This window comes from Mobula hypostoma, chromosome 2, assembly GCF_963921235.1.
Source record: "Mobula hypostoma chromosome 2, sMobHyp1.1, whole genome shotgun sequence".
NCBI lineage: Eukaryota > Metazoa > Chordata > Chondrichthyes > Myliobatiformes > Myliobatidae > Mobula > Mobula hypostoma.
The window spans coordinates 244,085,555-244,100,098 of record NC_086098.1 but is presented as its reverse complement, the minus strand read 5'-3'; the positions used below and the strand labels follow the sequence as shown (position 1 = coordinate 244,100,098).

General features: G+C 44.8%; 1 protein-coding gene across 2 annotated transcripts in view; it reads right to left on the bottom strand.

Moving 5' to 3' along the window:
* adar (adenosine deaminase RNA specific) overlaps nucleotides 1-14,544 on the bottom strand; it is a 112,858-nt gene that overhangs the window by 65,587 nt on the left and 32,727 nt on the right. For both annotated transcript variants that reach the window (XM_063041866.1, XM_063041865.1), the window contains exon 2: nucleotides 4,132-5,749. In XM_063041866.1, the coding sequence (XP_062897936.1) occupies nucleotides 4,132-5,669 (1,538 nt within the window). In that variant the 5' untranslated portion in view covers nucleotides 5,670-5,749. The remainder of the gene's footprint in view (nucleotides 1-4,131; nucleotides 5,750-14,544) is intronic.

Sequence of the window (14,544 nt, the reverse complement as noted above, 5' to 3'; positions counted from 1 at the left end):
TCCCTCATCTCATCAGGGGAGAGGAACAGGAGCCTGAAGGTAAATACTCAACATTTTAGTGACAACTTCTTCCCCTCCACCATAAGATTTCTGAATGGACCATGAACACTACCTCACTTTTTGCACTGCTTTGTTATATAAACTCAGTGGCCACTTTATTAGGTACACCTGTACACCTACTCATCAATGCAAATATCTGATTAGCCAATCATGTGGCAGCGACTCAATGCATAAAAGCATGCAGACAAGGTCAAGAGGTTCAGCCGTTGTTCAGATCAAACATCAGAATGGGGAAGAATGTGATCTCAGTGACTTTGACCGTGGAATGATTATTGGTGCTGAATGTGGCGGCTTGAGCATCTCAGAAACTGCACAGCAGAAAATGGTGTGAAAAACAAAAAACATCCAGTGAGCAGCAGTTCTGTGGGTGAAAATGTCTTGTTAATGAGAGAGGACAGAGGAGAACAGCGTGACTGGTTCAACCTGACAGGAAATTGACGGTAACTCAAATAAGCACACATTACATCAGTGGTGTGCAGAAGAGCATCTCTGATCGACACGTTGAACCACAAAACATATATTCAGTGGCTACTAGGTATATGTCAGTGATAATAAACTTGATTCAGATTCTAATGGCAAGTCACAACACAAAGAGAAGTTGTCAACTGTTGTAATTTTGGGGAACAATGAAATCTGGAAGGTATGTTGAAATGCAAATTAAAACAGGCAGAGGTGTACCATTTCAAAGAATAGCCTGGATTAACAAAACAAAAACATTTTTTTTTGCTTATGATTTTAGAAGTGAATGAAGTCTGTGCATTCATGACATAAGAGATTCTGCAGATGCTGGAAATCCTGAGCAACACATACAAAGTGCTGAAGGAACTCAGCAGGTCAGGCAACATCTACAGAGGGAAATGAACAGTTTACAATTCAGGTTGAGACTCTTCATGAGGACAGCCCAGGTGAATGGTCTTGGCCTGAATCGCCGACTGTTCTTTCCCTCCATAGACGCTGCCTGAACAGTTGAGTTTTTCCAGCATTTTGTGTGTGACCCTTTACAGTTTTTAGGAAAAATGACAATCTGAAACTCATTAACAGTATATTATGAACATCCCCATGCTGTGTCCTCCAGCAAAAATGAAGACTGAAGACAGACACACAACGTTTTAGCAACAGCATCTTCCCCTCCGCCATCATGAGCAGTCCGTGAACACTACCTCACTATTTTTTCACTACTTATTCAATTAACGTACATATATTTTGAGTGTAATTTTTAGTTTTTTAAATATTGTGCTGTACTGCTGCCACAAAACAACACATTTCACAATTTTTGTCAGTGATAATAAACCTGATTCTGGTTCGGACTGCAGCACGCACAAGTTTTATGAAAGCATCTGGAAGCCTCTCCCCTAACAAAACTGTGGATGCTGGGGCTGGAAAAAAGCCCTTTAAGGCTGAAATAGATCGATCAAAAGATGCAGAATAAAAAGTAACCATCCGTGGATGATGGAGTAGGTTGGGAAGGAAAGAGCAGTCCCATCAGCTGCTACATGTACAGATTCCCAGTGCTCATCTGATTGTGCTTTGAAGAATTTGACAAGGTAGAGGACCTATTGATTTGGGGAGTAATGGGGCTGAGGAAATGCATAGCTACCAATAAAATACAAGCAAGAATGGGGAAAGGAAAAGGGGGGGCAGGCAGGGGAAAAATGACTGGAAGCTAGAGAAATCAGTGTTGCTCTCCACTGATGCTGCCTGCCCTGCTGAGTCTTTCCAGTGTTTTCAGATTCCCTGCTTCTTCAGCCATTTTGATTTTCATGACAAGATTGTTGGTTATGGATGTCAGAGGAGAGGAGACGGGGGAAGATAATGCTGCAAACTATAGTGTAACAATATATGAAGGGCAGCCTCCTGCTTTTCAGTGAAATCTCACCATTTCAGTGTCAGCTATTTTACCAGTGTTTGCATCCAGTCATTTGCAACTCCAGGGTGGAGACTGGGTGTGGCCCAACCTGGAATCGCTTGGATCGATTCCAGTATGGTCCACTCCTAGTCTCCACTCTGGAATCGATCCAAAGGAGCTCACGTTGCCTCCTTAACCTGGGGCAGTTAAATCCAGTCATACTTGAGCTCAAAAATTCAGGCCATAAACAGCTCTGTCTTGCTGTCAGTCAGAAAGTACCACAGCATAAAAACCAGAACTGTCAGGCTGGATGACAAGCTTCTTCCCCCAGGCTGCCCTGCTGCCACTCAGGACACATGCACACACTCTCTGAATGCCCTGACACCCTCCCTGCCCCAATTCCAATCCTGCATTAGTCACTTCTCATCTTTTAATGCTGCTGTTTCACAAAGTTATATGACTACTTGTTTTATTATAATAGTGGCAGTAACATTATACTGCTTCACATAGGCATGAACCTCATCACATCACTCAGGGACTTGTTCTATTACAGGTCGACCTTCACTAATCCAGCATCACTGGGACCTGAGAGGTGCCGGATTACTGAAAATGTCAAATTACAGAAGGATCACATTAAGCATAATCAGTGCCGGGTTATCAAGGGAACCGGATTACAGGTAGTCGGATTAGTGAAGGTCGACCTGTACTTTATAACTGCTTGTACTGGATTGTAACTATATGTGCTGTGTGCGATTATATGTACTGTGTTTTGCATCTTAGCCACAGAGGAATGATGTTTCATTGAGCTGTATACACATGTATGGCTGAATAACAATAAACTTGAACTTAAACTTGCGTTAAGTGAATAAAGAATGTCAGGCATTATATGGCAAGTAAAAATCTTGTTTTTAACGTCGTCGCAGCACAATAGCATAGTGGTTAGCACAATGATTTACAGGACCGGATGTGACTGGGTTCAATTCCCACCGCAGTCTGTAAAAAGTTTGTACGTTCCTCCCGTGAGCGCGTGGGTTTCTTCCGGGTGCTCCGGTTTCCCCACACAGTCCAAAGGCGTACCCGTTAGTAGGTTAATTGGTCATTGTAAATTGTCCTGTGATTAAGCTGGGTTTAAATTGGGGAATTGCTGGGCGGCACGGCTCGAAGGGCTGGAAAAGCCTGTTCTGCACTGTATCTTAATAATTAAAAAATAAATAAAATAATTGGAGCTTTAATGGTGGTGTGATTAAATTTATCAGTCCCAGCAACACTGAAAAATCCTGGTGCCTGGATAGAGCACTGGATTGGGTATTCTTGCCAAGACTGGCTAAATAAATTTGAGGGACAGGCTACAAATATCCCAACAGCCAGGCTTAAGCCGACCCGAAAGATTGAGATTTGTAAAATGCAGTCTTTCTCTCGATTTTATTTCTCTTTGATTAGAAGTTAGATGGAGCAGTCAAGGCTTTATTAAAAACAAATCATTCCATCTCCCTAAGGGTTTTAATAACAGTTAAAATCATTAGCATAAGAGATTCTGCACAGGATGGAAATCTAGATCAACACACATATTGCTAGAGGAGCTCAGCAGGTCAGCCAGCACCCAAGGAAATGAATCTTCAATCATCTTTTTGGTCCGAGACCCTTCATCAGGATTGGAAAGGAAGGGTGAAGAAGCTTGAAAAAGACGGTGGGGGGTGACGTGGTTGGGTGAAGGAGCCCAAGCTACATGATAGATGAGGCCAGCTGAAGTGGGATGAAGTGAGAAGCTGTGAGGTGATAAATAGAAACGATAAAGGGCTGAAGAAGAAGGAACCTAATAGGAGAGGACAGTGGACCAAGGGAAGCAGGTGGGGCGTCAGAAGCAGGTGATAATCTTGTTCGGAGAAGAGGTAAAAGGGAAGCCAGAATGGGAAATGGAAAAAGAACGAAGGGAGGGGGAGAAGTTACTGCAAGTTAGAGAAATCAAAAGTTCATGTCACCCAGATGGAATATGAAGTGTTGCTCCTCCAACCTGAGAGTGTTCTCATCATGCCAGTAGATGAGGCCATGGACTGACATGTTGTACTGGGAATGGGTATGGAATTAAAATGGTTGGCCACTGGGAAACCCTGCTTGTTGCAGATGGAGTGAAGGAGCACAACCTTTGCCCCTTAAAATCATTGATCTCACCCTTAGAGTCAACATAGCCAATGACATTTCTTTTTAATAAGGAAGGCTTCTCTTACCGTGGGTCGTGTGATGGGCCCGTCTGATCAAGGAGGATGAACTCACACTGCAGCGACGCACCCTGCGAGTACTCCATGAGGCCGCTCACCGGATTCTTTGCTAAGCACGCACGAAGCCGTTCTGTCGGCGAGAGCACCGGGTGCTGGTCGCCGCCGGGCTTGCCTGCCAGCACACCTTGCGGGAGGCCAACCACCTCACCGGCCGCGCTCACCCGGTTTATGATGTTCAGGTCATCGGGAATATCATCAGATGCCCACTGGCAATTTCCCGCGGTGTTATCGTAGTAGTTCGGCCTGGCGTGATTAACTTTGTTAGTCTCTGTAATAGTTTTGTTGTCGGGCATCAACGGCTCAGTGAGTAACATTGGCTCCATGTCATTTTCCTCCCCTTTGGGAGCGACTGGTTGCCCATTCCCAATGCTGCTCTCTTCGTGGACTTTGACCTCTGCAACCTCTTCTTGTGTAACATCACTCCCACACTTGATTGCCACCGGAATGGCGTCCACAGGTCCGATTACAGTTGTGCCCAATTCGTGCACCTTCTTCTTCCGCAGCAGAACCTCCCTTTTCCTATCCGAGAGTGTCCAAATGGGCGGGAGGGCCACCTCCTTGTCGAGGTCACCTTGATTTTCCAGCATGTGGAGGGTGGGGTTGACCTGTCGGGCTGACTTCAGCCCGATGTTCTTGGCAATCTCCAGGGCTGTTGCCTTGCTCTTTTCCAAGAGGAAATGGAAGATTTTGTCCCTGTTGTTCTCGCTGTCCTCCATGCTGGACTGCTCAGTCACACTGTCCTCGGAGCTGTCTTCGTCGTCAGATGCCGGCTTCTCTTCCTTGACTGGGAGCGTTACGGCACAGCCCTCAGGAGTTGACTGCTGACTTTCAGACCTTACAGTGGCCTCCGCAGCCTCAGCAAGGCACCACAGTGGGGGTGAAGTTCCCTCCTTCCTCACACTTCTTCCCTCCAACAACTTGTACAGGTTGTGGTTGACAATTTTTTTCTGAATTTCAAGTTGCTTGGCTATTTTACGTGCTGGTATGCTTTCCCCCGGTTTAAGCTTTCCCAGAACACAGATTATCTCTTGCTGAATACCTCCACCAAAGGAGATATTACAGAGGTTTGAGAACAGTTGATTCAGATTATCAACTGACCTTGAGCTCTTGGTCCCCTTCTGGGCCGGGACAGCAGGCGGGCGGGGATAAGTGACAGGCTGCAAGCAGGCTTTGCCGCGGCTTATGTATTTGGGTCTTGGCAGAGAACTGTGCGCGGCTGGGCGGAAGTCTTGCTGCTTCTGTTGGTAGTATACCGGGTACCTGTACGCTTGCTGGGGCAGAAAGATAGGTGCTCGCGCAGCTTGCCCAGTGAGAAACAGAATCTGCTGGTTCCGGAATTGATCAATTCCCGCTCCTTGACCAAAGGAACTAGGTGCCGACTGAGTGTAGTTGGACTGTTCGTGTGGGTGATTGAAACGGCTGTACTGGCGAGAGCTGTTTGCTTTACCTCTTCGTGCTCTTCTGTCACCGCCACCACCTCTGCTCATGCTCTTAATTAAGAGCCTTGTGGTGTGTCTTGGTCACGTAGAACCAGAAAAGCCCAACTGACTAGATCCCTGATATGTACCTTTAATTGAAAAAAGATTTTGGTTACGGTCACATAACAGTTCAAGAGCACTTTATAGAACTTAGAACAGTATAGGCCCTTCGGCACACGATATTGTGGCAATCTTTTAACTAACTCCAAGATCAATCTAACCCTTTCCTCCTATATAACCTTCCATTCTTCTATCATCCATGTGCCAATCCCAGAATTTCTTAAATACCCCTAATGAATCTGCCTCTACTATTATCACTGGTAAGGCGTTTCGTGTACCCATCACTTGGTATAAAGAACTTGCCTCTAATATGCTCCTTATACTTTCCTCCAATCACCTTAAAATTATGCCCCATCAAATTAGGGACATTGGCCCTGTGAGAAGGTCGCTATCTATCCACTTGATCTACGCCTCTTATTATTATGTACACTTATCAGGTCACCTGTTACTCTCCTTTTGTCCACTGAGAAAAACCCTAGCTTGCTCAACCAATAGTATCTTCATAAAACATGATCTCTAATCCACGCGAAATCTCTGCTCCCTCTCTAAAGTTTCCACATCCTCCCCCCACCCCCCCACCATGAGATGCCAGAACTGAACACAATATTCCAAGTGTGATCGAACCAGTTTTATAGAGCAGCAACTTTACCTTATGGCTCTTGAACTCAATCTCCTGACTAATGAAGGCCGACACACCATACACCTCCTTCACCACCCTGTCAATTTGCACAGCAGCTTTGAGGAATCTATGGACACGGAGCCCAAGATCTCTCTGTCCCTCCACATCGCCAAGAATCCTGCCATTAACCCTGCACTCTGCCTTTAAATTTGACCTTCCAAAAAGAATCACTTCACACTTTTCCAGATTGAACTTCATCTGCCACTTCTCAGCTCCGCTCTGCATCTTGTCAATGTCCTGTTGCAAGCTACAACAACCCTCCACACTATCCACAACTCCACAACCTTTGCATCATCTGCAAATGTATTAAGCAACTCCTGACAGGTTCATAGGTACATAACAAACAGGTGCAAGGCCAACAATATCATTGTGAAGGGCTCTACAGTACAGCCCCAGTCTGTGTCAAATTGCTCAATCTTTTCTGAAATGAGTCACAGTCATAGAACCATAGAACACTACTGCACAGAAAACAGGCCATTCAGCCCTTCTAGTCTGTGCGAAACTTTATTCTGCTAGTCCCATTGACCTGCACCCAGTCCATAACCCTCCAGACCTCTCCCATCCATGTATCTATCCAATTTATTCTTAAAGCTTAAGATTGAGCCCGCATTTACCACACCAGATGGCAGCTCGTTCCACACTCCCACCACTCTCTGTGTGAAAAAGTTCCCCCTAAACCTTTCCCTTTTCACCCTAAAGCCATGTCCTCTCGTATTTATCTCTCCTAATCTAAGTGGAAAGAGCCTACTCGCATCATACCCCTCATAATTTTGTAAACCTCTATCAAATTCCCCCCTTATTTTTCTACGGTCCAAGGAATAAAGTCCTAACCTGTTCAATCTTTCCCTGTAACTCAGCTCTTGAAGACCCAGCAACATCCTAGTAAATCTTCTCTGCACTCTTTCAATCTTACTGATATCCTTCCTATAGTTAGGTGACCAGAAATGCACACAATACTCCAAATCTGGCCTCACCAATGTCTTATACAACCTCACCATAATGTCCCAACTCCTATACTCAACACTTTGATTTATGAATGTCAGGATACCAAAAGCCTTCTTTACAACCCTGTCTACCTGTGACGCCACTTCCCAGATCCCTTCATTCCTCCGCACTCCTCAGTGCCCTACCATTTACTGTGTATGTCCTACCTTGACTTGTCCTTCCAAAATGCAACACCTCACACTTGTCTGCATTAAATTCTATCTGCTATTTTCTGGACCACTTTTCCAGTTGGTCCAGATCCCTCTGCAAGCTTTGAAAGCCTTCTTCGCTGTCCACAATGCCTCCAATCTTAGTGACATAGCAAACCTACCAATCCAATTTACCACATTATCATCTAGATCACTGATAGAGACAACAAACAATAATGGTCCCAGCACAGATCCCTGAGGCACACCACTAGTCACAGGCCTCCAGTCTGAGAAGCAATAATCCACCACCACTCTCTGTCCTCTCCTACACAGCCAATTTCGAATCCAGTTTACAACTTCTCCGTGGATACCTAGTGTCTGAACCTTCTGAACTAACCTCCCATGTGGGACCTTGTCAAGGGCCTTACTAAAGTCCATGTAGACAACATCCACAGCCTTTCCTTCATCTACTTTCTCGAAACCTCCTCGAAAAACTCTGCAAGATTCGTTAAACATGATCTACTACGCACAAAGCCATGCTATCCTTAACCAGCCCTTGGCTGTCTAAATACTTGCATATCTGATCTCTCAGAACACCTTCCAATAATTTACCTACTACTGATGTCAGGCTCACCAGCCTGTAATTACCTGGTTTACTTTTGGAGCCTTTTTTAAACAACAGAACAACATGAGCTACCCTCTAATCCTCTGGCACCGCACTCGTGGCTAAGGACATTTAAAATATTTCTGCCAGGGCCCCTGCAATTTCTACACTAGCCTCTCTCAAGGTCCGAGGAAATATCATGTCAGGCCCGGGGGACTTATCTATCTTTATTCGCTGTAAGAAAGCAAGCACCTCCTCCTCTTTAATCTCTGTATGTTCCATGACACTCCTGCTTATTTCCCTTCCTTCCATATACACTATGCCAGTTTCCTGAGTAAATACTGATGCAAAAAAACTGTTTTAAGAACTCCCCCATCTCGTGAGGCTCCACACATAGACGACCACTCTGATCTTCTAGGGGACCAATTTTGTCCCTTACTATCCTTTTACTCTTAATACACTTGCAGAAACCCTTCAGGTTTACCTTCACATTATCTGCCAAAAGCAACCTCGTGTCTTTTTGCCTTCTTGATTTCCTTCTTTAGTACTTTATTACACAAAAAAGTACAACACAGAAACGGGCCCTTTGGCCCATCTATTCCATGCCAAACCATTTAAACTGCCTACTCCCAGTGACCTGCACGGAGACCACAGCCCTCCGTACCCCTACCATCTATCTACTTATCCAAACTTCACTTAAACGTTGAAATCAAGCTCACGGGCACCTGTGCTGACAGCACATTCCACACTCTCACAACGCTGAGTAAAGAAGTTTCCCCCTCATGTTCCCCTCAAACTTTTCACTTTTCACCCTTAACCCATGACTTCTAGTTATAGTACCACCCAACTTCAGTGGAAAAAGCCTGCTTGTATTTACCTTGGGACATATAACTGAAAGGAGAGTGATTGCTGAAGTCCTTTGTTAGGTAGCCAGAAGAAGAAACAGGTGAAGTCAGACGGGACAACCCCCTGCATCCATCCCCCGCCCCAATGATTGTGCCAATGAGCATTAAGGTCTTGGAACAGTACGAGAAAAATACATCCTCGGTGGCCACCCATTTCAATTCCACTTCCTACTCCCACACAGGCACATCATAGCATGGACAGGCGCGGCCAGACACAGGTTAGAGGAGCAATCCCCTACACTCTGTCTGGGTAGCCTCCAACTTGATGACATCAGCATTGATTATTCAAATTTGCAGTTCTGTTTTCCTCCTTCCCACCCCCTTGACCTCTGGTTTGCCACCTCCTTTCCTTTATTCATGGCATACTATCCTCTCACATCAGATTCCTCTTTCTTCAGCCCTTTGCCTATTCCACTCTATCACTTCCCAGGGTTCGTCCCTCTCCTCCACCTCTAACCACTTACCTTTCCCCTGTGAAGGTCGGGGGGAGCAAAGGAAGGAGTACAAGATGGCAGATGACAGGTGAAACGGGGAGGGTGGGGAGCAATTACCAGAAGTTCGAAAAATCAATGTTTGTGTCATCAGGTTGGAGGCTACCCAGGCGGCATATAATTTTGGAGAAGCTACTTCAAAATCCTGAAAGCAGCTCTGCATCATCTTACTCCTTGCCACCCCAGAAAACTCAAGTGATCTGCCTCAATAATCAGGAAAGTCCCCAGTAAATGGTTGTACACCACAAGCTGAGGTGGGAGGTGGTGGTGGGGAACTTGCCAGCATGCTGCAATAGTTAATGCACAGAATCCACAGACTCTAAGCAACATCACAGGGAACCAGTTACCAACTTACAACAGCCAGAAGTCGCAGACCAGATGGAAGATTTGACTGTGGAATTACACATTGAGAGAGGCCATTCAGTCCAAGTCATTTATCCCATAGGTGAACAATGGAGTGTGCACAGCACTGTCATCACCATGACTACTTCAGATTACGAGGACAAGCTCCAGGCTTCCAATAGCATAAATAGCCTGTATTTTACCGATCCCGAGAGGCAGAAACACCACAAGGCTCATGCTGAAGCTCTGAACAGGACTTTGGCAGGAAAGCCCTGGAATTTGCTCAAGCCCGCCTGCTCCCTACAGTATCCAGGCATTGAAAGCAGCTTCTGACGTCACACGGAGCTGGCTAACAGAAGCCTGGCTTCAAGGACAAATGGAGGATCATGAACACACTGCAGAAATATGGATGGTTCTGCCAACACGTGCAAATGAAATAATACACACAAAACCTTGGAGTAAAACAATTACTAAAAATGACAACATTATCTTGAATCTCAGCTTGAGTGCCTAAAGACAAATAATCCTTTTTAGGAAAAACCTACTCAGACGTTTGAAGATACCAATCCCTGCAAATGAATTTCAAGATTCAAGTGTAAAGGAGAACAAAATAATTGTTACTCCAGATCCAATGCAGCACAAAAAGAACACAATGAAACGAAAGCGCAATAAATATAAATACATAAGATACCTTATACATAGATATATGTACATAAAGTGACTCTAGGTGCAGGACTGCCTGCATATAAGATGACTCTAACAGGAAATGATAAAGCAGTGTTGCTGTGGGGGTGGGGTGGGGGTTACTGGGTGGAGGTGTTGATCAGCCTTACTGTTTGGGGAAAGTAACTGTTTATGAGCCTGGTGCCCTGGTGTGGATGGCCACACAGCATTCTCCCCTGATGGGCGTGGGACATACAGTCCATGAGCAGATTGGGTGTGAAAGCAGCATGCAGTGAAACCATGAGTGAATGTCTTTGACATTTCTTTTGCAATAGCAAGACCCTGTCGGACACTGGTAATGTGAGATACCACAAACCTGTTTCCCTTGTTTGGTGGCGAGACAGGCTGATCTCCAGCATCTGCAGATTTTCTCTTGTTTGCAACAAGGTAGCAGCACAGCCTCGGGTGTAGCGAGGACTAGGCCTCAAGCACTGCAGTCCAGTTGCAAGCTGGCTGCTCCCATCAGTGCTGCCCTCCAGTGTTCGACTGGTCAATTGACAGGCTGGATTGCCGGGAGCTGTACCATTAATTTGCATGTCGCTCAGGGACTTGGACCATACCTGTGTTTTCTTGCTTAACTATGTGTGTGTGTGCTTTTCTCTCTTTCGCTATCTTGGAAGTATATTATGCACCCTGACCCCAGAGGAACACTTTCTCATTCAACTGTATCCATGTATGGTCTGAACGACGATTAAACTTGCTTTGATTTGATATGTCCGTGCTGGTGATATAGTGGTATCTGAACCTGCACAAGAGGTTCCGGGTTTGAATCGAGCCAGCTTTTAGCATGCTTTCCACCTGTGCTGGGTTACGCATCACGCTAGCAACTGAACCTCGTAAAACGAACAAACGCTAAAGAAACAGCAAGTTGCTGCCCGATGCAGCAAACAAGGCTGAGGTAGGATTGACTGACTGATGGAGATACAGCACGGAACGGAACTTTCCGGCCCTTCAAGCAGCACAGCCCAGCAGTCCCTGATTTAACCCCAGGCTAATCACAGGACAATCTACAATGACCAATTAACCTTCCAACCGGTACACCTTTGGACTGTGGGAACTTCACCTTTTTTCTGTCCTTGACGCTGGGCACTTTTTCCTTCTATTAAGTGAGACAATATTCCTCCAAGTACACCTTTTTGCTCCCGGAAAACCGAACAAAACCAATACCTGAAGCTCCTGTCGTGACAAATGCGAGTTTTGTGGCAGGAAAGATGGGAAGGCACAGGGCTAGGGAGAAAAACATGGCTGGAGAAGGTAAAGTTTGATATCTGAGGACACGAGCAAAGAGATACCCCATTAGATGACAAAATAGAGTCTGTGATTATTGGAGCAAGACATCCAGGGGTGAAAGCAGAGAAGGAGACTTGGGAACATCCAGAACTCTGCTTATTCTGTCTAAACCAGCACAATCCTACTTCTTTGACATATTGTATTTACAGTTAAGCAGAACCAACTTCAAAATTGGCACGCTTGTTTATAAATCTCTCCATGACCTTACATATATAAACACACACATCTCTATCTAATAAGGTATCTCTTTGCTCCTGTGTGTATTTATATATATATATATATATATATATATATATATACACACACACACATTCAATGGCCACTTTATTAAGTAATTAAGTACACCTACTTGTTAATGCAAGTATCTAATCAGCCAATCATGTGGCACAACTCAATGCATAAAGACATGGCCAAGAGGCTCAGTTGTTATTCAAACATCAGAATGGGGAAGAAATGTGATCTAAGTGACTTTGACTGTGGAATGATTGTTGGTACCAGATGGGGTGGTTTGAGTATTTCAGAAGCTGCTACTCTCTGGGATTCTCACACAGAACAATCTCTATAGAATTTACAGAGAATGCTACGAGAAACAAAAAAAAAAATCAGTGAGCCACAGATCTGTGGGCTTTGCCTTGTTAATGAGAGACATCAGAGGAGAATAGCCAGACTGGTTTAAGATGACAGGAAGGAGACGGTAACTGAAATAACCATACATTACAACAGTGGTGTGCAGAAGACCACACTGGATTCCACTCAACTCAAAACACCAACTGGCAGACCACAGCTTGTGCGGCTTCAAAGGTGCGTGTCAGACATGGCTATCAGAGGCACTGCGGCCCCAGAGGGGACTATATTGCGCTGTTTCCCCTGTATACCTCAGACTTTAGATACAACACTGAGTCATGTCATCTGCAGAAATTCTCTGATGACTCAGCAATTGTTGGGTGTTTAAAGGGAGGACAGAAGGTTAAATACAGGGCCCTGGTAGAGGACTTTGTAAAATGATGCAAGCTGAATCACCTGCAGCTAAACATCAGTAAGACAAAGGAGATGGTGATGGACTTTAGGAAGACTAAGCCTGCACTGCTTCCTGTTACTATTGATGGTGAGGACCTACAAGTACCTGGGGGTGCACCTGAATGACAGACTTGAGTAGAGCTACCAACATGGAGGCTATGTACAAGAAGGGCCAGAGTCACTTCTACTTCCTGAAGAGACAAAGGACCTTTGGAGTAGGCAGAGCTCTCCTTTACATGTTCTGCCAGTCTGCTGTCGCTGGTACAATGTTATGTGCTGGTGTGCTGGGGCAATGGCATCAACATAGGTGATGGCAAAAGGCTCAATAAACTGATTATAAAGGTTGGCTCTGTTATAGGAGTCAAACTGGACACACTGGAGGCTGTGGTAGGAAAAAGGACCCCATGGAAAATCCTGGCAAATCTGGACAATATTTCTCACCCTCTCCATGCCACCTTGGCTGAACAGAGGAGCACTTTTAGTAATAGACTAAAGCAACTGCGCTGCTCCAAACAGCGCTATACGAGGTCATACTTCCCCTCGGCCATTAGGCTCTATAATGAGGCAACCTATCGCCAAGGAAGTAATAACCCCCTCCTATTAGACTGTTCGTGGTAACTTATTTTTTTCTTACTTTTCTTCCAATATTTGTATATCTGTGCACGTGTAATGCTACTGTGACACTGTAATTTCCTATTTGGGATCAATAAAGTATCTATCTAAAGTGGCTAATGAGTGTATGTGCTTCATTATTACTGATCCCTTGTCATTTTTCACCATTCCGCCATTGGTGCTACCTCACTTGCCTGGGTATTAATTGCTAGAATTTCTTTCCAAAGCCTCTCCACATCAACATTTTTTTCCCCTTTAAGGCACACTTTGAACCCTACTCCACTGCGTAAGCCTTTGATCACCTGCTCTGAAGTGTGACATGGCATCAATTAGTCAGCTCACATCATTACATGTCACAGTCAGCGGTCATGTCATCGTTACGGTCAGCACCTGACTGAGGGCAGTATCCAGTGGGCTGGATGAATGAGGACAGCTCAGATAATCCAGGTGCCAAAAAGCTGGGGACCTGGGAACCATCAGGTCTCAGAGAACCAGGATTCCTGAAAATAGGTTGGTGCACAATTACATTTTAATTAAGAATATGCACTGAAAATCTGCAGCTTTAATCACTTTTCCTTACTATCTTTGAATCAGAATCAGGTTTATTATTACTGCCTTTGCCCCTCCAGAGAAAATGATTAAAGAATTTCAGATCAGGCACCTGAAAAATTAATTACCACGACAAACCCCTAACCGTGCTGGAACTGACCTACTCTTGGGTCAGGTAACAGACACAATGGTTGCAGGAATACTGGGGTCAAATGTCAGTTTATACCATGCAACGCTAATCCATGGATGGCAGCCACTATTAAAAATGGGAATAGTGTTATAATCCATCAAGAGGAAACTACTGGGAATTTAAAAGTCAAGAAATGGTGCAGAGGCTGGAAACCTAGAGCAAAAAACAGACACCTAGAGGAACTTAGCAGATCAGGCAGCATCAATGGAGAGGAATAAACAGTTGATGGGTTTTTTTTTTATGAGTTAAGTTTAAATTTCCAGAGTTTTGATTAAGTACATAAAAGTGG